This window comes from Halichoerus grypus, chromosome 4 (genome assembly GCF_964656455.1).
Source record: "Halichoerus grypus chromosome 4, mHalGry1.hap1.1, whole genome shotgun sequence".
Taxonomy (NCBI): Eukaryota; Metazoa; Chordata; class Mammalia; order Carnivora; family Phocidae; genus Halichoerus; species Halichoerus grypus.
The window spans coordinates 95347972-95372615 of NC_135715.1; the positions used below are offsets into that span (position 1 = coordinate 95347972).

At 44.2% G+C, this 24644-nt stretch overlaps 1 protein-coding gene across 2 annotated transcripts in view; it reads left to right on the forward strand.

Moving 5' to 3' along the window:
• Positions 1-24644, forward strand: part of CCDC93 (CCC complex scaffolding subunit CCDC93) — an 85006-nt gene that overhangs the window by 31371 nt on the left and 28991 nt on the right. For both annotated transcript variants that reach the window (XM_078070685.1, XM_036105290.2), the window contains exons 8-12: positions 3959-3995; positions 7046-7138; positions 7424-7474; positions 8329-8415; positions 23716-23832. In XM_078070685.1, the coding sequence (XP_077926811.1) occupies positions 3959-3995; positions 7046-7138; positions 7424-7474; positions 8329-8415; positions 23716-23832 (385 nt within the window). The remainder of the gene's footprint in view (positions 1-3958; positions 3996-7045; positions 7139-7423; positions 7475-8328; positions 8416-23715; positions 23833-24644) is intronic.

The window sequence follows — 24644 nt, forward strand, 5'->3', positions numbered from 1 at the left end:
AGTCTTGGTTTGCTGTCAAGGGGCAAGTGACTGTGCCTTGGGCCTGTGGCTTTCTCTAACAACTTGGAGGTGGAATTTTGAAGCATAACCACTAGAATACTGGCATTAGCCTATTCCACACTATTTGAGGCCTAATTTTAGTTGCTTTGAAGTCATTCTGTACTTAGTAAATGAAATATGACATGACTCTCCCAACCTGTTTGTATCCTCTGCGATGGCAAGGCCTGACATGCTTATAGAAGGTATTTAGTAAATCAGTAAATGCTTGTGGAATGAACGAAGAACGGAGTCCACAGTCCTTAGTATTTAGGGCTTTTTTATGCCCCTGTTGTGTTCAGGATTCCAGATAGTTTGATATCTGACTTAATTTGCCCTGTGGCAGTTGTTTTTGAAGGTTAGTTTATTTTCTAGAATTACCAATACGGTAGTATTAGCAATATGTGGCTCTTGAGCACTTGAAGTATGACCAGTGTGACTCAAGAACAGAATTTTAATTTTAATTAAGTTACATTTAAATTAAAGACTCATGCTTGATTTAGTTATTGGAAAAGTTTAAGTTTGAAATAACTTGAATATGTAAACCTACTAATTTAAAGTTATCTATTTGGCTCTTGTTAGCATTTTTTTTTTCAGACTGTGCTGTTCTAGAAGATGTACATCCTTGATGTTAAAGATCAAGTGTGAGGTGTAGGATATGAGGAAGTAAAGGGGGGGGTAAGAAGCTGGAGTTCTGTCAGTGCTGACAGCGTAGGACATCAGCAGGGCTGGTGGGTCAGAGCTAACACGGGGAAAGGTAGAAACAGATTAAAGCTTCTGGCAGCACTGATCAGGCTGGCACTTGTGAGGAAAGAGCAGGGCAGACAGGCAAGAGGAGAGGGAGGTGGGAGGGTAGAGCAGCATACCTGTGAAAGATAGAAGTAAATGCTTTGTAATAGAAATAAGTTGAAGCATCCCCTTGTTCTTTGTGAGGGATGATAGACCAGAAAGGGATACCATGTTCTCCTGGTGAAGCTCAAACAATATGGAAGTCTCCCAGAGACATCTTGACCAGTGAACATAATGAGGCAGGCATTAATAGGCGACCGAGGACAGCTCTTTGTCATGGAAGCCTTCTCACCATGTCACATGGCGAAGGAGGCCTTCAGAAAAATCAGATGGACTCCACTCATTCAGCATACATTTATTGAGTACCTACTATTGTGCCAAGCTCTGTCCTAGGTGCTGTGGGTACAAAAGCGAATGGAGCTGTCTGAAACATGCTAAGTGAAGAAGCCAATTATAGACGGCCACCTAAGATTCTGTAAATATGATTATGTCCAGAATAGGCAAATCCATCAAATGACAGAAAACCAATGAGTGGTAGCCAGGGACTGGAGAGGGGGAATTGGGACTAACTGCTGATAGGTATGGCGTTTCTTTCTGGAGTGATGGAACTGTTCTGGAATTAGATAGTGGTGATGGTTGAACAAATAGTGAATCCACTAAAAACCACTGGAGTATATAGTTTCAAATGGTAAATTTTATGTGATACAAATCATATCTCAGTTTAAAAAACGATAAAAAAAAAAAATGAGTGAAGCACTCCCTCCAGGAGCTCAACAGACAGATTTATAGGATTAGATGTAATTATTTTACCTGCGCACTGGTTCCTAACCTAGGCCTTTGGATGGTCAGAAGGGTCTTCCCACAACCTGTGTCTTTACAAAGGAGTAGAAGGGGCAGTAACTGAGTCACTCACATTTAGTTGTTTACTGCTTTATTTGGAAAATCCAAAAAGTTTTGGGTCCTTAGATGAGGGCTCTCTGCCTGAGGGTATGTCGTCTGCCCTACGGGTCTCCACAGACTAAACACCTGGAAAACAAAGGAACACCCAAGGTGCAAGGTTACTTCTAGGAGTGGGGAACTGTGGTAAGATCCTCTACTGGTCAGGGTTCTGACCAACCAGGGTTCCTCCAGCTAGTTTCAGCAACAGGGGTTGACTCCATGGATCCTTGGGAAGGTTTGAGAGGTGGGATCCAGGCTGAACCGGGGTCACTTCCCAGGCAGCACATCGGAACCGGGCCTCCCAAGGATGCTGCTTCTGCTTCCACCGTGGGGCAGCCAGCTGGTGGCCTGTGGGGTGGGGATGCCGGCCTCACGGCTGCTGACAAAAAAACCATGCCACCTCAGCCCAAATCAGGATGCTGCCACCACAGCTGCTGGCCCCAGAGCCAGGTCACCTCTGTGATCCACAGCAGCACAACACACCTGTGTGCTCAGCTGGCTACTGCACATTCACATTGCCAGGAAGCGCACCTGATTGGTGGGGCCTATGTCGCATCCCAAGCCCTGGGTGCAAGGGAGTAGAGAAAATAGAGTCTTTGGGGCGCCTGGGTGGCTCAGTCGGTTAAGCGTCCGACTCTTGATTTTGGCTCAGGTCATGATCCCAGGGTCCTGAGATGGAGCCCTGCCTCGGGCTCCGCACTCAGAGTGGAGCCTGCTGGAGATTCTCTCTCTCCCTCTCCCTCTGCCCTTCCCCCCCACTAAAAAAAAAAAAAAAAGAAAAAGAAAATAGTCTTTTGTTTCCCAGCCTCTGCAGTATAGGAAGATGCAGTAGACATTGTGAAACTAATGCGCAGAATCTGTCCTAAGGTCCTTTAGAAACTGTGTATGGACACTCCGAATTTACCTTCAGTCGGCTGCACTTTGTACCTGGACATTTATGCTGAATGAATGGGCACACTGCCCGGGTGGGACTCTGTGGTCTCTCCAGTTATATGACAGCCTACCGCAAGGCTAGGTGATGCTTTGGCTTCTTGATTCCTGCATGTTCTTCCACTTCTGTTGAGTTTATTTGTTCAACATACATTAGAGATACAAAATGTAAAAAAAAGTAGCTCCCATGCCGTCTGGGAAAAGGATGCAGACAGGCACACAGACTGTTGGACGTGATCGCCATCTGGGAGGTGGGGGGAACACGTGCAGAGGAGGTGGCTTGAGAGCTGAGGTGTGGGCGCGGATGGAAAGTAGAAGGGCACGGTGTGTGCACAGCTCTCTGTCAGACCGTGGATGCACAGGAGCTTGTCAGGTGAGGAGGTGAGGTTAGGAGGTTGCTAGGCAGAGCCATGGAAGGGAAGCCCTAATGAAGGTGCCCAGAGGGAAGAGGCCCGCCATTGACGCGTGCAGATGAGGCCACCGGGAAGCTGGAGAGGGAGTGAGGAAGAGTGGGGGTGCAGTGAGGCTGGGGACCAGCGCACCAGCCCAGCAGGTGAGGCATGGCGTGAGCGAGGGTAGAGCAGGGGTCCTTCATTTGCTTTTCTTAAATGGCCGCATGTACCTTTATCTCTTTAGAAACTACTTGAAGGTAAGTGAGGTGTGGTGTTTTGCATCATGCTTTTTGTTTTAGGTCGAATGGTTTTTGCATTGTTACACTTGCTTTAAAAAAAAAGAACCTAAAAATAAACTAATTTAAACTAAAGTGCATTTGTGAGTTTCTTTGAATTTAAGGTTGCCTGAAGTGAACACATAACATTGTTGGCATCATGCTTGGGCTACGTCTGAGAATGGAAAATGGGCCAGACTCCAGGTTCTGAACATAATCATTAGAGAGCATCCTTAGCCCGAGCAAATACACTCACATTTGTTTATACAGAAAGTTTTAAGGCTTTTAGCTTAAACTTTGGGCCTGAAATACAGCTCCTGATTCAAAGAGTAATGGTTGCACTTAAAGAGAATATTGCACTCTGCGCCCTCTGAGAGTTCCCATTTATAGTATTCGTGTGGCAAATAGAATGGCTGGCCCTTTATTCAAAAACAGTGGAATATGTCTGTGGTTCAGGCACTTAAGACCTTTTCTCCAGTTACCATATGGTCTAAATTTTCTTTGGTGCTTTTCATATAAAAATCCAAGCAAAATGCATTGGCCAAATTTGTGTGACTTTTGAATAGTAATTGAACTCCCCTTTTTTGTGGCCTGCAGGAGATACGGATTTAGCCGCCAGAGCAAAACAGAGAAGGTAAGAAAAGCAAGGATAACGGGAGAGAACATTGGAGAGATGGAAGCGCCCCTCCCCTTTGCCTCTGTCTGACCCTGACAGGCCGCCTGTCTAGCAAGAGTCGGGGGGTTGGCGGCACTGTGGCGCACCGGGCTCCGGTCCCTGGGCAACCCGGGGCAGCGGGGATGTGGCAGCTACCCTGGGCCCCTGCATCTCCCGTTTCGTAGCTGCGGCATGCTACCTTTGCAGGGTAGAGAGCAGCAGCCTCATGGAAGGCCTGGAAGTGAAGGGTGATGGGAATCATGGCCCCAGGGCCAACCAGGTGGGCTCTCCTAACTCCAGAGGTGTGAAGATGAAGTCCGCTTCAGGGCCCTGAGCACTGCCCCCTTGATGAGGGAGACCCTAGACAGGTGTGAGCAGGTGCTGCCAGTGACATAGAACACAGCCATGTATTGCAGGCCTGCCCTAAGACAACCTAGTGTGGAAAACTCAGGTAAGTCAAGGTGGTGTTTCTAACTTCACAGAGCAGTCTCAGAAATCTCCCTTAATTTATATATTTATTGATGACCCTTAATTGTCGGCTGCAGGGCAGTCATGTAAATCTTACAGTGCCAAACCCTTACTGTGTCTCAGGCCCTTTGTTCAGGGCTCTGCATGTATTTTTTTTTTTTTTCACTTACTTCTCTGAACAACTCTATGAAGAAGACGCTACCTTTTTTCAGAAAAGCCGAGGTCAGAAAGCTGTGAGGCTCAGAGGCTCCGGGATTTGTCCAAGATCACGTAAGCCCTTAAAGTGCCGTAATAAGAATCTGAACCCAGGCAGGTCTGTGTGACATCAAAGCCTGTGCTCTTCACCACTGCCTTTTAAATAATGAAGTGCTAACTAAAGTTGTCAGTGGCCTCTTAAAAAGCAGAGTCCTAGAGTCCAAGATCTATGGGTACCCTTTTTTTCCTCATTCCCCAGCAGACGCCCAGAGTTTCTTGCATTGGACACTTCCTCCCTCTGCTCTGTTCTCCGGCCACCCCCCGCCCCCCTCTGTCCAGAACCCCTATCCTTCAGTCCCTCCAGGAAGCCTGCCCTGGCTCCCAGCCTCTCACCACGTTACGTGGTGGTTGCTGTCTCAGTCAGCGGAGGGCACGGATGGTGACTGGGAGCGTGTGTGCTGAAGCCAGGCTGGCTGGTTTCAGATCCCTCCCCTGCATGACTTCGGACGGTGTACCGACTCGCCGTGCCTTAGCTCGCGGCATTGGTGGGAAGACTGACTCATCATACAGGAGATATTTAATAAGCACTAGCTATTTTATCAGTGGCGTTTATTTATTTATCATCGATTAGGATAGCTTCTTTCTTGGTCTTCTCGTCATTTACTTTTTCCACAGTGGTGTTTTTATTCTGAACTAAACAGTCATTTCCTCCAAAGCAAGGTGTTTTCTGGATTTGAGTATATGTCAGGTGGCATCTGATACATAATAAGAATTTGATGTGTACATTCAGTTTGGTATGTAATTTAGTCTAAAAAGAATGTCTGTGTGTGTGGGTATTGGGTGTATTAATTATGATTGGAAAAGTCATGTGATGCCCATTAAATAGTATTCACCTCGGGCTTGTCTACAAATACAGATATGGGTTTCCTCCACTATTGCAAAGTAGAGTGTACCTATAAAGCCTTTTATAAGCCCAAATGGTATAAAGCAAAGAAGCAATTGCCATTAATTTATATGAAAAAATTTTTGAGCATTCCTAGACCCAAAAAATAACCTCTTAGGCTTTTCTGATACACGCCTTACTAACAGACACACAGAATAAATTGAGATAAAGCACAGATGCTCAGATACAGCTCTAAGCTCTGGCAGCTCGATGCTGAGATGCTGAGTGTCGTTCCCAGGGGAAGAGCTTGGCAGCGCACCCTCACCGCCCAGGTTACACACTCCCTCTTAACGGCTCATGGCTAAACAAACACTGAAAACTGTTTTCACTTTCACCTTTTATTGTAAAAACAAAAATCCTTTTCAGATTTCTTTTGGTCAGCAACAATAGGTACCAATGTAGGTCTTTTGTGAAAGCAAAGTGGCCTAACACGGGCTTTCGAAAGCAGGGGATACCTGTATACCTGGCAGTTAGGAGCTCGCAGTGTTCCCTGGGGTCAGTTACAGGCAGGTTATAGAAAGGCCTTCTAGCATTGGGATGGTCTAAGGGGGGTGTCTGAGACCACCAGTTCTCTTTTTCAACCCAAGAAGACCCTGATATCCAGAGAAGGCAAGCCGGTGGTCACCCAGCTGGTGGGTGCAGAGATGGAGTTAACACCAAGCACTCTAGACTTGCAGTGCAGGTTTAAGAAACAGTGTTTAATCCAGGTGTCTTGAGTGTGGTGTTGGATACATTTAGAGCCTGAGGCTGGGTCCAGAGCAAAAAACTTGATCACCAGGTGAAGCAGTTCGATGTTTATCCTTCGGGCCAGTGGTTTTTAAACTTTGTTGACCACTCTCGGCAGTAAGAATTCTATTTTTCATCATGATTCAGTACACACACACACACACACACACACACACACACACACACACCCCTCCAAAATAAAAGTTTCACACAGCAGTACTTACCCCTTTACTACATGCAAAGCACTCTGGTGTGTCCTGTTCTCTTATTTTTGCTTAATTTATGTAGATGCTGGTCATACCTGCTAAAGGACTTTCATGTCCCACTGATGGGTCTCACCTGGCCGTTTGAGTAAAACACTCCTTTAGGCAGTGATTTGCTTTTGAAGGCGTTAAAGCAAAGGGGAACCCCAGTCAAAGGATAAATCTGGCAAATGTGTGCGACCTGATAGAAATTGAATCAGCAAGCAGTGCAGCAATGGAGCGAGGCATGGGCCAAGGCCCGGAGCTCGACCTGCTCGGTCTGTGGTTGGACTGGAAGCTCAGGTCTCTGGATTCTCCACTCTTTGTTAGGGACCGGTTCACCTTTCCAGATCTGCGTGTTGTCTTTCACAGATCTGTGCCCCTTTGCGTTGTTGTCCTTTCTCTACTGAGTCTTGGTCTCCAGGGCCCAGCTATTTTTGCATCTTCCTTTCCAGGCCGAGGACAAGAAGACGGCACTTCCCACAGGGCTCTCGGCTGCGGAAAAAGCTGATGCCCATGAGGAAGATGAGCTTCAAGCTGCTGAAGAGGTGTGTGGCCCACATAGGTCCCTGGGGTTTCTGTTTCAGTCATCTGGTCAGCAATTGCCCCTTTATCCCCAGCTTTGCAAAATGGCTAGCTGCCTCCCACACTGCTGTTAGCTGGCCTCTCACACTCTTTCCAGTTTCCTTTTCTCACCCCTTCCCCCATGAGCCTCACTATGAGAGAGCAAGTAAACAACCCTTGGATTGTACCGCAAAGGTCTGTAAGACCGGTCGCGGAAGCCTTAGGCACTGGGGTCCACTCACTGCTACTTTTCCCCATTCCTCTTCCAGCAACGTATTCAGTCCTTGATGACCAAGATGACTGCCATGGCAAATGAGGAGGTGAGGGGGTACTGCGCGGGGGGCGCGGTGTGGAGGTGGGGACGTGGAACCGCCCTGCGCTGCCCTGGGGGGCCTCCTCCCAGAGGGACCCCCTTCATCAGAGCCCTGTCTTTTCAGCACTCAATGCTTCCTCTTTCCTTAGGGTCTTTCTTTTAGGAAGCTTTCTACCAGTGCATAGCGTTGCCATCCTTGGGAACCTCTGGGGGTCTGGAAGGACCCTTAGGAGGGTCCCTCTACCCTCTGTAGAGGAGCCGTGGTTCAGCCCTGCCTTTCCATAACCACCCATGCCAGAAGAGCCCTCGTCTTCTGTTTCCTTCCCACGCCATCTGGGTAGAAAATAGAATACCGCATTTATCGTTGGTCTTCCAGAGCTCAAGGCCTGTCCAAAAGGTTTCACCAAGGGCTTTGAAAGGATCCCTCCTTTTTAGGGCAGGAAAGGCCTGTGGTAGTTAAAAGATATTTGGAGAGTTCTAAGATTCCTGTTCCTCTCCCATTTGTACTTCTTTTTCCCCTGAGTCGTCAGCCCTCCATGTTCCCTACAGGCTCTGTCAGTGATGCTGAGGAAGAGACCCTGAGATGGGGTATTTGGGGTAAAGAACGATTTCCCAGGGGCACCCAGGGACCAGGGAGAATCTGGCACAATCAACCGAATGACTCAGAAGGTAGAGAGATGGCTTAACATTTGTCTCAAGGCTTGTTTCCCCATTCCTTGTTGATGGATACCTAAACAAAAGCCAGAGTATTCTTCCCCCTGGGAATATTATCTGTTTTTGCTCTACGACTCAGAGCGTTCAGATTTTCCAGTTCTGTGAAAGACAAGCATGACCTAGAACCCCCTCTCCCTGTGATTGCAGAGCCGCCTCACCGCCAGCTCAGTGGGCCAAATCGTGGGACTCTGCTCTGCTGAGATCAAGCAGATTGTGTCCGAGTATGCAGAGAAGGTACGTGGGCGCCCGGCTGGAGTCTTTGCCTCAGGTCATGCCCCCAGGATTTGTTCTGTGTCCCTACACCCTTTTGCATCATCGATGGAGTCAAGTTGTAATTCAGCAGCAACATTTGTCAGAAACATGCATGCCATGCAAAGCCGTCAGCATTTGCCCCTTAACTCAGTTAATTTTCTTCTGCAGTGCCTATTTTTCTATACATATAAAGAGAAAACCTGTCTCTCAGAGCAATGATCGCATCTGATAAATCGATTCCTGAGGTATAGCACAGACATGTTTCCTTCTGTACCAGGCTTCTTATAACTCGGGCTCAGTTTGGTGATTGGGTCGAAGAATAAGCTTTGCCACTTAGGAGACAAACCCCATAACTCAGCCAAGCCCAAGGCAAAATTTTTTGTTCCACTTTATTAAAAGGGTATAGAATGAACTAAAGCCTGAAAGTCATATTTCAGTGTTAGATTTTTTTCTATCCTAAGAATGGGCAGCAGGACCTTGACTATTTCAGGGAGACAGTGATTAATCATTTTGCACGTAACTGATTCTGGTCCGGCTGAGATGTAGTATCAGTAAAATCAGATTTACAGGGCATTGTTTCACATCCTTCCTTTCCCAGCCATACTCAGTCCATCCCCCTAAAACGTTGATGTCTGTTGAAACATCCAGCTTTGCTTTCCCTGTCTCAGAACCTTGACCACAAATTAGTTCTGCTCCGACCCTCCGTGCAATATTCTTCTGAAGTGATTTTGCACAGATGATGTACTTGGGGAAGGGATGTCTCCTGAAACTGAGAGTTATGACCTACTGTAAACACAGCAGGTGGTCACCTCCCACCAAGTGAGGGGTCTTTGAGCAATACAGTGAGTAAAATGGCTTAGAATGTCTGGGGGTGCGATTCTCGTGTTTCCCCTATGCCCTCCTCCCCCCACAAGTCAGTGCTTCTTACTATGGGTTTTCTAATCCAACTTTCATAGAGTCCAAAGTGTCCTCTGTTTCAATTTGCCACCCAGGAAAGGTGACTGTGGTCAAAATGTCCTCAGAGATTTGACCGGAAAAGGACTTAGATAATCCTAAAAGTACAAACCAACTTAAAAGCCTTGAAAATGTAGTTGAGGAGAATGATTCATTCATTGCCCCAAGAAGAAAGTTTCTTGATTTGTGGTCGGCACACACGTGGATGGCAAGAGTATGAGTCTACATTTGCCCTTATGTTGCCACATAGCATTGCTGAATCCAGTTTTTAAAAAAAGACAACTAGAAGATGGGGCACTCACTGCAGGGGCCCTGACTTTTGTCTTCATACTTCCCACTGCAGGCAGATAGGAGCTCAGATTATTTTAAGAGGGAAAGCAAGCAGGCTGACCCTCCTTTGATGGTAGTATGCCTCTCCTTGCCTGGGAGTCCTGAAGCTTGCCTCTTTCCCCAGTCAGCTCTGCATGTCCATGTCTCCTGGTTCTCTTATCCCCTGACCTTTGCCCTCCTCACCCTTGTACAGTGATCTATACGCAACCCCAGTGGCTGCACTCTCTACCCACATTCCATTCTTCCAGAAGAGAGTGACATTAGAGGTAGTTTTGGACAGGTCTCTTTCTAAGGACATATATAATTAAACTTCTCATGAAGAATTAGAGGTCCAGAGTTCACTGCTTGACTGTCTGTGTTGTTTGCATTATGTATGTAGATCATACAGCATTAAAGGTAATGATTTTTAAAATTAAATCCTATTAATCCTATTCCCATATCACGGTCATCTCACATTTACATATTACCCCCCAGGGTCTGTCCCACATATCCATGGTCATTCCTAGTTGCAGCCATCATGTATATCTAAAAGAGGTAGGGTGATATAGTTAAAAAGACAGCATTTGAAGTTATATCTTGGTTCATATCTGTCTCCTCTACTTCCCAGCTGTATGACCTTGACCAGTTTATTTAAACCCTCTTTGTCCTCCTATCTCCCCCTATAAAATGGGGATAATATTACTTTGCTGTCAGGGTGTTGTGAAGATGAAGTAAAATGTGACTAAATGCCTCGAACAGTGTCTGGCACGTGATAGCTATTCAGCTAATGGTCGCTTTCATTTGCTTTTTTATAGTCTGCATTTTTTTTTATGTCATTTCAAATCCTAAACATTTTCTGTGTTTCTGGCCTTTGCAGTTATTTGAATATTGGATAATCCATGTGTTAATACAGCCCAATTCCTCAAACATTTCCCTGTTGTTCGACTTTTGTTTGTGTTTGCCATTGTGGATAACGCTGTCGTAAACTCTGAGCAGATAGTTTCTACTAAAAGGTTTCCTAGGAGTTGGATGTTGGGTTATGACCTCTCTTTGTTGCTTTACAAATAAGTTGTAACAACATACGGGGCTTCACCATGGCCCAACATTTCCAACTTTGTTCATTTGTCTAACTTGCTACTTTAGTACCATAAAATGGCACCTCTTTGAACCCAAGAGGTTGGACCATGGTTCCATGTTTTGTTTACTCTATTTTCTACTATGTAAATTGTCTGTTATTCCCTGTACTCATTTATCTTTTGGATATGTGATGTTTTTCTTGTAAATTTGTATATAGTCTGTATTCTGTATTTATGTATTTCATCACAGAAGTATTTCTTGGCTGTTCTTTTATTTTTGAATTGCTTTTCATTATAAACAAGGAATTTGTACCTAAATCAGTGGATCTTCTTGTTATTGTTTCCAGGTGACAGGGTCATCATTTTTCCATGGATCTAGTAAAGTAATCCATTACATTTCAGTTCATCTTTTACTGATTATGTTTAATTCTTTAACTTATGTGGAGTTCACTTTTATTTAGTCTAAAATGGGATCCGTGCTAATTTTCCTCCTCCTGTCCACTCTCCTAATACCATTTATTCATAATTTCTTTATACTTACTTGGAGATAACTTACTGTATTTTTGTGGTTTTGATCTAATTTAAACTGTATATGGACTGTTTCTTACTTTATTGGTTTACACTCCTCTAATTTTATGCAAGTTCCGTGGTGACGTTATGTTTGGCTTTGTTGCAGTTGTTTGCATTATTGTTTGCTCTTGTTTTATCAGTGGCCTCCCACCAGAGACCATGAGGAACACAACTGTAGTTGAACAGTAGGGTTTATTGTTGGTGCTGGTGGGGGAGACTGTGCACCAGTGGGGAGCCATACGGCATCTCAGTAAGGAGGCATTAGAAAAGACTTACTATGGGATTTGGGCTTGTTTTAGGGGTTTTGAGGGAAGGACCAAGAAGGTAGGGCTTTGCTCTGTGTTGGATGTTTTAAGGAAGGGCAATTCTATAGATGAGTGTCTAAATAAATTTTATAAGATGGAGGAATGAAAAAAAAAATTAAAAAGATGGGGTAATGAGTCAGGGTTAAAGCTGTGTACTCATATTAGCCAGTATAGGGGGATGTTTGGTCCATTTTTGTGATTTGAGCAATGATTAGGTTTTGTCCATGTTCAGACATGATTACAGAGTGGTCGTGTTTTTGCCTTCATCTTCAAGACCTTGTGTGATGTTGACATTCTTTGGAATTACCTGTGTTTAACACCAACACCAAGTATGTGCAGGGCAACTCCCAGCAACATCAAGGCCTTGCTGAGAATGCCAGGTCGGCTTTCAGATGCCAGAGGATACCTTACTTTTTCTCTGTTTGTTCATATAATTAGTTATCTATTGCTGCATAGCCCATAGAGCTTAAAACAACACACATTTATTATCTCACAGTCTCTGTGGGTCAGCAGTTGAGCATAGATTAGCAGGATTCTTTGTTTAGGACTCTCACAAGATTGCAATGAAGGTGCTGCCCGGGGCTGCTTTCTCATCTGAGGCTGAACTGGGGCAGGATCCACTTCTAAGCTCATGTGGTTGTTAGCAGCATTCAGCCTGTTGGCTGAAGTCCTCAGCTCTTGCTGGCTGCCAGCTGGAGGCTGCCCTCAGTTCCTTGCCATGTGGCCTTCCCCAGCATTGCTACTTGTTTCATCAAAGCCAGCAAGGGAGAGCACCTCCTCATAGGCTAGACATTACACTTCTCTGTAATAGCTATGTACATGCACTCACATCTATCCCATCACTTTGCTGTCTTCTGTTGATTAGAAACAAGTCACAGGTCCCACCCCCGTTCAGGGGAGGGGCTTACACAAAGGCCTGAACACCAGGAGGCAGAAGGATAGGGCTTTCGTGGGTTGTCCACCACAGTGTGTTTGTTTTTCACTTTAATCTTACTGCCATGAGGGGCGCCTGGGTGGCTCAGTTGTTAAGCGTCTGCCTTCAGCTCAGGTCATGATCCCAGGGTCCTGGGATTGAGCCCCACATCGGGCTCCCTGCTCCGTGGGAAGCCTGCTTCTCCCTCTCCCACTCCCCCTGCTTGTGTTCCCTCTCTCGCTGTCTCTCTCTGTCAAATAAATAAATAAATTACATATATATATATATCTATATCTAATCTTACTGCCATGAATTGGGCTGATACCAGCCACTGGCAATTTATCTAAAAGCCATGCCCCTCCCTTCAGGGTTTCAGTAATGAATCCCTTGGAAGTGGGGATGGTATTGAGGGATGCCCCAAAGGGAAGCCATCAGAGGCACTTGAAAGAAACCCAAATTAGGCTGTGAACAGGATGGAGTTTTGCTTCGTGAAGAAAAGGAAAGGGACAAGATAGTTTTGGGAGGATGAAAGAGTGAAAATGATTTTGTGACCAAGGAATGAATCGAACAGCCGGCCTGGTGCAAGTTGGAAACTTGACAGGCATTGGGATATAAAAATGTGGTAAAACACATGTGCAGGCTTCTCTTTGATTCGTAAAGTTCACAAGTTCTTATAATAGTGTAACATGATAAGTAGCCCATGTGTTTCAAAGCAAACCTCTGAGATATGTAACTCAATTTAATATGGTTCCTGTAAAGCAGCAGGGAAGAGGAATGTGAAGAAGCTCCCAGATATATAATTCATGAGTTCATGTAGGCTCTCAGCTAAGGAGCACCATCTCCCCTTTTTTCGAAGGGTAATGCCCTTCCCAGAATGTGCTAGATGAGACACCGCTGTGCTTTTTCGTGTTGATGTCTAATATGCTCACTGCATCTTAGCATTCATTTTTATTGGGAAGGAGAGTCTGTGACTGTGATTTGCAAAGCACTAAAAAGCCTGACTGTCCAAAACCCACTTCTGCTCTGGAATCCCCCACTAGCTTGAGCCAGAAGAAAGGGAAGGAAGCTGACCCAGGGAAGGTGCCAGGTCCCTAGAAGGGCAAGTAGGGACTATCCCTAATGCCACATGTTAACCAACCATGTACCATTTCAACCACTTTCATACTTGACAGCCAGCTAAATCATTCCTTGGTCAGCATCTCCCTGAGACAGAATCTTAGAACATTTTGTAAATCTAGAAGCACACATGTGCCTTGGGGAATCAGAAGAGTCTATCCTGTGTGCCTTCTCTGTGCTCAGTGCCTTGTATACCATCACCTCATTAATTCTCAGAGCAGGGGGCTGCCTCCTTGCATATAATCTTCTGCCTTCCTTCATCATTATACTTACTCATGTGCAGCTGAAACTCTCTGTTTATGTGTATGTGGACCATGTTTTACTCCTCTCTGTAACCTCGGAGCCTTGCCAAGGACCTGGTAATGTTGGTGCTCAGTATGTAAGTATGTGATATTATACCCATTTTGCAGATGAAGATACTAAAGGGTTCAGTAACTTGTCCAGTATCATGTAGCTAAGAAGTTCCAGGTTCACATACAGGACTGTCTGACTTTGAAACCTGTCTCCTTGGCAAGGTAGAGCGTCTGCAGGGGAAAGCAGGGAAGGCCTCCTTTGCCGTCATCCTTCATGTCTGCCTTCCAGGCTTGCAGTGAAAAGGCCTCATTAGATTCTTTCACCATCCAGCTGCCTACCTTGGGCTAAGTAGAGAGAAGAGGCCAGGTCATGTTGGGAACTAGCCACAGAAATACATAAAATGAAAATGGTGTGGCCCAGGCACTCACACACAATCACATCTATGCTGCTAAAAGCTGTGGAAGTTTCTGTGTGGGGTGTGTGCATATGTGGTTTTTCATATCACTGGAAAATAATCTCCTACAACCCTCTAGATTGTAACATCCTGGCCAGAAGACTGTCAACTTCTTGATGAATTTTCAGCCATCAAAGGACTTATTTGTGGAAGGTATTCTTTTTCTTAATAGGTTTCGGAAATGTTCCTTTCCGGCAATTAAGAAATTCTGCACCGTTGCTTCTGAACTTTTGATTCTGAGGACCATTCTCTGGCAGTTAATCGGAAGCCCAGACTGTCTTGAAATTTTATCTTTCAGGAGCTATCTTTCTTTTTATCTTTTATCTAATTAGAGCTGGGTATAGCCGAAAAGAGGTCATAGCCAGGGTATGGTCAGGGCTGCACATATAAAAGCACGAAGGAAAGAAAGTCTCCTCTAGAGAATGCAGACAACCACGTTTGGCTAGACTTTGTCCCTCTCTTCTGTGATAATTTATATTCCACTATGATGCAAAACCAGCAAAGAAAGCTGCCTCTTAAGTTCTGCACTCGCTCACCTGGACAGTATGCTGTGTAGGAGCCTTTTGTTTGCAAGTGATAGAAGCTGCCCAGAATGGTATAAGCAAAAAGGGAACGTTTATCAGCTGTCATAACTGGGATGTCTGTGAATGCAGGGGTCCCAGGGACTCCAGCAGGCTTGTGTCTGTCATCTCTCTGCCCTTGCTTCACTTCGTTTCTCTCCTCTGTTGCCACCTGGCAGCTTCACCACGGACTGTCAGTCTTTTAGCACCCACCCCGCTTCTGTGCGTAAAGTCCTAAGGACAATCTCTGTTTGCCATGGCTTAGGTCACATATTCCTCCGGGGACCAATTGTTTGGGCCAGGCGGCCGCCAGCCTCTTGATTGGCAGCCGGTCTGGAGTAAGAACGAATGGGTGATAGTGGACCCCTGTAGGAACTGTTAGAAACCAAGTGATGCTAGGCACACGCTGCGGCTGGCGCCTCCTCGGGGAATTTGTCTAAATCAGATGGGATTAACCCAGAAGAGTCAGTTGTTAATATGTCATCCACCCTCTTGAGGTAACTGCCTTTGTGTTGTTGTTTCTCTACCCTGGTTTTGTATTTCCAGGTGGGGCGATTCCAGTTAGCTTTTTCAAATGGTTACAAAGAAAATTGATATCATTTTAGAGATATTTTCAGTCTTTGACTTGACTTCTTTTCTGCCAGAGGACTGACAGAACTGAGCCCTGAGATGGGATGATTTCCTCCTGCAGCAAACACCTGTTATGTGCACACTGCGTCCCAGACAGTGTCAGGTGTGGGGGGCAGGGCAGAGGTACGAGGAAGACGAGGATGCTGCCTCCAGGAGCTCCTAGTTAGCGGTCAGTCAGCCTGTAAAAAGAGAAATTACAGAATAATTTAACCTGTGTGATCTCAAAGGGATGCCAGTTGCTATTTGGTTTGTGTTGCCATTTGAAATGTCAGTATGTGCCCAAAGCCAACTGGTTGGTAGAGTGGATATTGAACTTTTTGTCCTAGGAATAAACAGGCAGAATGAATGACTTTTTTTTTTTTTAAGATTTTATTTATTTATTTGACAGAGAGAGACACAGTGAGAGAGGGAACACAAGCAGGGGGAGTGGGAGAGGGAGAAGCAGGCTTCTCGCGGAGCAGGGAGCCTGATATGGGGCTCTATCCCAGGACCCTGGGACCATGACCTGAGGCGAAGGCAGACGCTTAACGACTGAGCCACCCAGGTGCCCCAATGAATGACTTTTTAAAACTATACCCAGTTGAGGTGAAATGGAAAGGGATAGTTTAAGGGGGGCTGGGGACTGAGGAAAGTTACCGATCCCCAGGGACCTTGCCAAGATTAGCAGATCTTGGGAACCTTAGGAGCTGGGAGACCCTGACTACTTTGTTATAAGAATCAGGCCTGAGTCAGAACCAGTGTGGTTTCTAGTCAGCTTGGATACGAAATGTTTCTAACCCCATCAGCCAGCCCCACCACAGAAAAGCATTTTTACCATTTTTTCCAGCAGCATTAGCATGTGAGCTAGAGAAGAAATATGGGGCAAGGGAGAAGTTATCTTCTTAGGAGCCTCCTGCTGTGTCCACAGATAGAAAAAAGGGTTGTTGTTTTTTTTTTCCAGGGGTTGATTTTTATACTCCTTCCTTCTGGACTGCATTTCTTCACACAAGGTCACGAGTGTTAGACAAGTCACACCCTAAGTCTGTAAACTTCCAGAGGGCCAAGATTTCATCTTTCTTTTTTTTTTTTTTTTTTTTTTAAAGATTTTGTTTATTTATTTGACAGAGAGAGATACACAGCGCGAGAGAGAACACAAGCAGGGGGAGTGGGAGAGGGAGAAGCAGGCTTCCCGCAGAGCAGGGAGCCCGATGCGGGGCTCGATCCCAGGACTCCGGGATCATGACCTGAGCCGAAGGCAGACGCTTAACGACTGAGCCACCCAGGCGCCACCAAGATTTCATCTTTCATCTCTGTATCTCTGTTGCCTAACGCATAACAAGTGCTCAGTAGAGGCCGACAAGTGTCTGCAAGCACCCAGTGGCCATGAAGGGTGACTTTCCTTCCTAAGATGGGCTCTTCCGTGATGTTGTGTGGCTCCACTCCTGGCAGTCTCCTTCCAAGCACTGCTAACAATGCGCTGTTTTCATTTGTCTCTACCTGTCTCCCAGGACTAGGATGTTTGCTGTAAATGAGGGCTGGGATCATTGTATATACCCAGTGCCCAACATAATAGGGTTTTCATGAACATTTGTTGAAGAGAAGAAAAACGGGAGGGAGGTAGAAGACAGAACAAGAAGAGCTTTCAAAACTCTCTCTTCCTCTGTGGCACAATTTAGGCTTGGAGAGAATGTGGAGGATAACACCTTTATTTGTGAATGAGTCGGTTTTCCCTGACTAGACTGTGGAGGTCCAGGGGTAAGGTCTGTGTCTCTTTCTATGTCCCCACTACCTACCATTGTGCCTCACACATGATAGGGTCTGAGTAAAGGTTAATTGAGCGAAGTAAAGGAAGGTGGGAGAGAGAGATTTTAAACTGTAATCCGCATTTAGAGATTAAGGAACCCTATAAATCTGGAGAGAATGATGCTAAATGTGGGGTTTCTAAAATATTCCAAGATTTCCTAAAATCTGAGGGACTGATGCAATACACAGTAACAATAAAAAAAGAGAAAACAATGGTATCAGCTAATGAATTGTCGACCTGGTAGGATTGTCTCAAGCTGCATAGCACAACCTATACCTTTCAGAGTCTTTATCAATTTGGATAAAGGCATAGAATTAGTTTTGTCAGATTTGGACATCACTTAAAGCTAAAAAAGAAGAGGTGACTAGCATACTAGAGAAAAGAATCAACATTCAAAAATATCTTAGATTGAAATTATGAGCCCAAACAAATTCATTTGTTAAAGAAGGTATATGTGAACTGTTCATTTCATTTCAGAAAAATCCGTCATACCAATTCAGGATTTGGTGAGCCTGCCATCCGACCTGACAGTAGTTCATGGAGATAAAAGTGGGAAGTTCTGGATTTTGTTCATGCCTCCTAAATGTTAAGTGCTTTCTGGGCAGATATACCATATTGCCTGCCTTGGAACCCACAGCTGTGCCTTAGATTCAGCAGTTACATGAATATGGGTCTTTGAGATTCATGGGATTTCATTAGTGGGAGTCAGGAATATTGAAGAATGTTTATCCAGTTTCGTCAGTGGAAGCAAAGAGGGTGAGTGATAGTCCCATCCCATCTGCAGGGCTCAGACTCCAGTGAAGAGTACTTGAAAAGGTCACTTGTCAGCTGGAGTATTTCTAGAGGGTAGTAGCCAAGATGGGGAAGGGTCCTGACATGTTTTATAGGAAGGGGAGAGGAAAGAGCTGTGGATACTTTTAGATAAATCTGTTATGTGAAAGAGCAATTACATTTAATCTCCGTTGCTTCAGGGAAGAATGGCCATGTACGTGTTTGAGTCTTTTTTTTTTTTTTTAAGATTTTATTTATTTATTTGAGAGAGAGAGTGAGAGAGAGAGAGAGCACAAGAGTGGGGAGCAGGAGAGGGAGAAGCAGACTCCCCGCTGAGCAGGGAGCCCGATGCGGGACTCGATCCCAGGACTCCAGGATCATGACCTGAGCCGAAGGCAGTCGCTTAACCAACTGAGCCACCCAGGCGCCCCACGTGTTTGAGTCTTTGCAGGTCTGATTCTGTCGGTTTCTGCTGGCTTTTTGCTCATACTTTGTACATGCTTTTGAATTTTGATTGTGAGTTCGTATGCCCTGGAAATTTACCAATAGAAATTCTTTGAAGCCTAGAACTGAATCTCTGTTCTTCCAGAGGGGATTTGCTTTTACTTCTGGCAAGCATCTGGAGACACCCCAGCCCAAGTCCATCATATACATGTCTTGACTTGTGGGTTTTTTGGACCATCCACGTAGTGTGTGCATTTAAATTACAGAACTGGACCAATCTGTTACAAATTCTCACTGCAGATTTTTTTCTTCTTTCACTTGTTTATGCAAAGCGGTTATTGAATGATAAAAATCAACACTTGAGATCACCTGGCATTGGCAAGTACTTTCAAGAGAAAAGCCAACCTCAGTGGTTATATATACCTTCCTGGAGCTCTGCTTTCACTAACTCTTTGGCCTTGCAGGTTTTCTTACATTCTTGCTAGCTCATAGGTTTTGTAAAATATTTAAAAAAAAAAATATTCTGGGGTGTTTGGGTGGCTCACTTGGTTAAGCATCTGACTCATGATTTCAGCTCAGGTCATGAACTCAAGGTCCTAAGCTTGAGCCCCATGTTGGGCTCCGCACTCAGCAGGGAGTCTGCTTGGGATTCTGTCTCTCTCCCGCCCCCCCCACCTCCTGTGTGTATGCACACGCTAAATAAATAAATAAATAAAAATATTTTATATCATCTGTTTATTTGCTTTCAATAGAAGGGTTTATCAGGGTGCCAGAAACTGAAGTCCATCTGTTCGGGACAGAGAACTATATCATGAGATAGGGATCTTTCTTACTGACAGCTTAGGGATGGTATTTTAGTACGGGGAGGGAGGTAATACAGGAGAGATTCCTATTTTAGGAAGAAGGTTGATATGTAGATAACCTTTGGGGTCTCTTTCATTATAAAAGTATATAGTTCTAGCTAAAGTAATCATTTTTTGTTTCTCTTAGGAATTTACTATTTTGAACAAGACTAATATTATCGAATGACATTTAAATCTCGTTCCCCTAACAGTGGAAGTTGTGAATATCTGTCAATTGTTAGGAAACATTGAATCTGCACTAGAAGTCGTCTTAATCCACACTGCGGTTTTGAAAGCACGTTCTTAATCTGAAATTGTTGAACAAAATTAGATTGGTTCTTTAGCCTTCCCTCCAGTGTAAACACAAATGGAATTATTTGTGAATGATTGGCATTCATGGAGAGATATTGCACTTTTCATGTAGAAATCTGTTAAGATGCCCCAAGGATTTAAATTTTTTCTGTCAAGGATTTACTTTAAAGTTTCCTCTCCTGTTCTCCATCTGTCCAGCCTTGTCTCATCCTTCCAGATCAACTTCGTCATCTTCAATTTCCTTCTCACTGTGACTGTCAGTGACCAGGATGCCAGATGCTCTAAAAACCTGTTTTTGCCTTCATCAGTCTGCTCTAAAAGACCTGTTTCTGCCCTTATCAGTCTCTAGATTGCTTAACAAAAAGTATGTTTGAAAAATAGAGCTATCAGCTTTCCATTGCCTAGGTTAAGACTCTTCAATTCAGCTCTAGCATAATTATTATATCTGCACAAAAATAACTTCCCATTAAACAAAGCACTTTGCATAGCACCATCTCTAGACTCAAAGGCAAACAGAGGAACCTACAAATTCATATGAACTATGGGCCTGTTTATGTGCATATTATTCATTTTAATTGGGCTAGAGAAATGTCAGATATGGAAATGGCATTTAGTGTTCTGATATTATCGTGTATTAATGCTTTGCAGATTCAAATTTAAGGGATTGCACTTAGCAATGAGAATTGCTATCTATCAGTAAGAGAAAGGATTTTGAAAGCCCATGTCTGCTTAGAGCATATCATAACAGATATAGTAAGTTTGTAGAGTGACTTCAAGGTTCTTTCTGTGCACTGTAAGTATTTTCTCTCTATGTGTATGGTTCTCTGAATCACCTGTCTAGTGAAAGAACTTTCCTCTCTCAATGTTATATAAGTGGTGGGTGGGCCCACTCCACTGATTGGAGTTCCTTCCTAATAAGGCTGCCCTAATCAATGGTTGGGACCAATACATGATTCTCTAGTGAGCCAGGCCCCTTAGATTAAAGTAGTGGTTCTCAAAATTTTCAGTTTCAGGACCCTTTAAGAACTCTTCAAGACTACTGAGGTCTCAGTAGCTTACATATTAATTCATTTACAAAGAGCAATAATAAATGCTTTATATATTAACATCAAAGCAATGATATTATCACATGACATGTAACATCTGGAAAACCTCACTGTATAATCATGAGAGAATAAGAATGAAAAAAATGGGGGCGCCTGGGTGGCTCAGTCGTTAAGCGTCTGCCTTCAGCTCAGGTCATGATCCCACGGTCCTGGGATCGAGCCCCACACTGGGCATCCTGCTCAGTGGGAAGCCTGCTTCTCCCCCTCCCACTCCCCCTGCTTGTGTTCCTTCTCTCATTTTGTCTCTCTCTGTCAAATAAATAAATAAAATCTTTAAAAAAAAAAAAAAAGAATGAAAAAAATGACATTTTAGTATTATGAAAAAGATTTTGACCCCAAAGACCCCTGTGAGGGTCTTGAGGGACCATGTGGCTAAAAATTAAATCTAGATAGATAGTAAAAGAGAGAGAAAAAGAGAAAGAGAGAGATAACCAACTAGCCTGGAAACCTGCTTTCCAGATAGCAAGATAGCTACTGGTTTTCCTGTAAGAAGCATTCTTAGAAGTGAAGTCAGAGGCCTTGATTTTAAAACAAAGTTGTATATATGCCAGGTAGGTAAAGAAGCTCGGTAGGAAATACACTTTTCATGGTCTTAGGACCTTGGCCATAAAAGCAGTTCATCAGCAAACCTTCTAAAACTTGGAGACACCATCCAAGCCAGGCCAGAGGTGCAGAACAGCACTGAATGAGTATGTGCTTGCCCCCAAAGACTGGAGGAAGTCTGGGGGGTAAGCGAAACACTGATCCCCTGGAGCCTGCCAGCCCACAGCTCTATCTGGTCCAGAGCCACACAGGCAAGTTGGAGGAGGTCAGGATATTCAAGATAATCCTGACATCAAACATAGGGACATAACGTGTGGGGTAGTTCCAATGAACAGGGAATTAGTTCTATTTCAAATGTCAATAAATCATGAGCTAGAAGGCTTATGTAATTCTCCGAATTAAGTGAAATGCTCTGAGGATATGCCAGAGACATGTAGGAAATCAGTGTCCAGGAATCTGAGTTGGATGTTAAAACCCAAATCTGAAAATGAACTATAAGAAAAAGCTATTAAATATATAGCAGACAAAAGTGGCCAAATTAATAGCATAGTTCAGGGTGACACCATCAAAGTAAAGGAGATATAATTAGCTCATTATAATTCTGTTTCTGACAAGTGATTTGGAAATTGAGAGGGAGTGGTCCTTCCTGCACCCTCTTTTTTTATACTCAAATCATTTTCAGAAACAATTCTCCCTCCCTAGACTACAGGTTGTGAATATCTTGATATGACCAAATGTATTTTTAAAAGTTAACTCCAATTCCCAGAGATTCAGATAAGCTGGAGTGTGTTAGTTGACAGTTTCTGCAGTCCCGGGTTTCAAGGCTAGATATGTAGCAATACCAAATGCTTAGTTTTTCTATTTCCTTGATGGCCCACCAGTGCAGGAGATGGAAAGCCATATTCCTTACTGTTTTGTGCAGCCATATCCTGCTGGTTGTTCCCCACCCCCGGAGCCATTAAGCAGCAAAAACTCATCATCTGTTAGTAGTACTGCTGAATTATTCAGGGAAATCCTTAACCAAAATACATGGTAACTATTCCATCCAATTTCTCCTCCTCTTCAGTTTCCCATCTCTTTTCCCCATGGGCAGATCTTCCAGACTTTCAAGCTTATGATCACTGCTAAAACATGCAGGAAAAATTGAATACCCAAATAGTTGTGTTGCACTTGGGCTTAAAGTCAGTACTTAGTTTGGTACTGGGATACTTCCAGTCAAAAAGGAAATGTGGTGGAAATAGGCATTTGTTTAATAAAGCTCATCTACGCTCTTTTATGATCATCTAAGAAGTATTAGAAGGACTCCTATTAACAATAAGGGTGCCTGGATGGCTCAGTGGTTAAGCGACTGCCTTCGGCTCAGGTCATGATCCCAGGGTCCTGGGATCGAGCCCCACATCAGGCTCCCTGCTGAGCAGGGAGCCTGCCTCTCCCTCTCCCTCTGCCTGCTCCCCCTACCTGTGCTCTCTCTCTCTCTCTCTCTCTGTCAAATACAAAAAACAAAAATTAAAAAACAAAAAACAAAAAACAGTAAGATTGACCTTTTGTTTGTCCTGAGGCTGATGTTTGTGTTCTGTGTCCTTAACAAGCTACCTCCTCCTCTGTGTGGTTTCTCAGTGCTGTCGCTACATTCACCCAGAAATCTCTCCCTGACTCACTTCGAGGCCTGACAGGTCTCTGCTGCCTGCTCAACCCTTTTTCTCCCTCCCCTCCTCACATTCAGTTTCAGGAATCTCCTACTGCCCCGTCAGCAACTTCTATCCCTCTCAGATCTATCCTCTGTGAACACCAAGAGTAGAAACAAGAAATGGTTAAAAGGGAATGGACCCATGGATGGGGGGAAATAAGTTAATAGGCTGTTGCTTTTCATGATAAATGCTTCCAAACGGTTAAACTTTTTGACCGTATATTTACAATACTTCAGTGAAAGTGAATCATTTCATCATTCTTGATAACTCCAGAGCAGTCTTACAAAGATATTGATATGACCATGTTCTTCCTTTGATGGTGCCTGTTGCCTATATGATACCAGCATAACCACAGTTACATATTCCTGTGCTTCTGCACATGCTGATCCCTCTGCCAGGAATGCAGATTCCCTTGGTAAGGATCTTGATCATTGTGTCAGAATCTTCTTCTCTGGACTTGGGATTTGCATAGGACCCCATGGCCACGCTGGCTTGGTTTTGACAGGCTGCCGAGTAGTGCTCTGCCCCAGGGTGAGCAGGGATGGGTCTGTCTTTTGTACACTGAGGTAGTCTTACTAAATCCTTTGGGCTTGCCCTCCCTGTTTCCCACAGCAGTCTGAGCTGTCAGCTGAAGAAAGTCCAGAAAAATTAGGAACCTCCCAACTTCATCGTCGAAAAGTCATCTCCTTGAACAAGCAGATTCTGCAGAAGACCAAACATCTGGAAGAGGTTGGTGTTTTCTTTTTATAATTTCATTCAAGTAATATGAAATTTTTCTTCAAGAAGGGAGAAACTGGGGAAGGAGTGAAGATGTTTGTGTTAGAATAGAGGTTCTAAAACAGGGATTAGCATAGTACAGCCCTTGGGCCAATCCAGCTGCCACCCGTTTTTGTAAGTAAGGTTTTATTGGAATACATGGACATCTATTTGTTTACACCTATTGAATACATGGAGCTTCCTTTCAAAAGGGAAAAGCCAGAGCCCACCTGCTTCCCTCCTTTATCACTCTTGCTCTCTGCTTGAGTTGGCTTCTTGATAGGCCTTGTTGGAAAGGTAACCATTCATCAGTCATGAAGACTAGAAGCATGATTTAGGAGTAGTGATTTCTGAAGGCGACATAATTCTTAATGGGTTGCTTACATGTTCAAGGATGGGGCAAGTTATTTTGAAGCAATCATTGAGATACAGGATAAAATTTCTCATTGCTAATTTGTATGCGGGTAACCACCAGAGTCTGATGTCATTTTCTGCCGCTTTCCCTTTTCAAAAGTGGAATTGTACAAACCCTTTGAGCTTTCGATGAATGTTTTCAGATTTCTAAAAGTTCACAGACAGCACGAGGATATACCTTTTAGGGAGGAAAAGAGAAATGACATTTTCCTGATGTAAGTTTACAATCATGTAACTTTGAACAGGAAAGGTATTTCATTTTCTGTCTCTTCATGTTGAATCCTGAATTCGTTCTTCTATCTCAGATTGTTTGCCAGTCGGTCATAATCTGTGCTAGAATCCTGAGTTGTGAAATGCAGTCTGTATTCTGG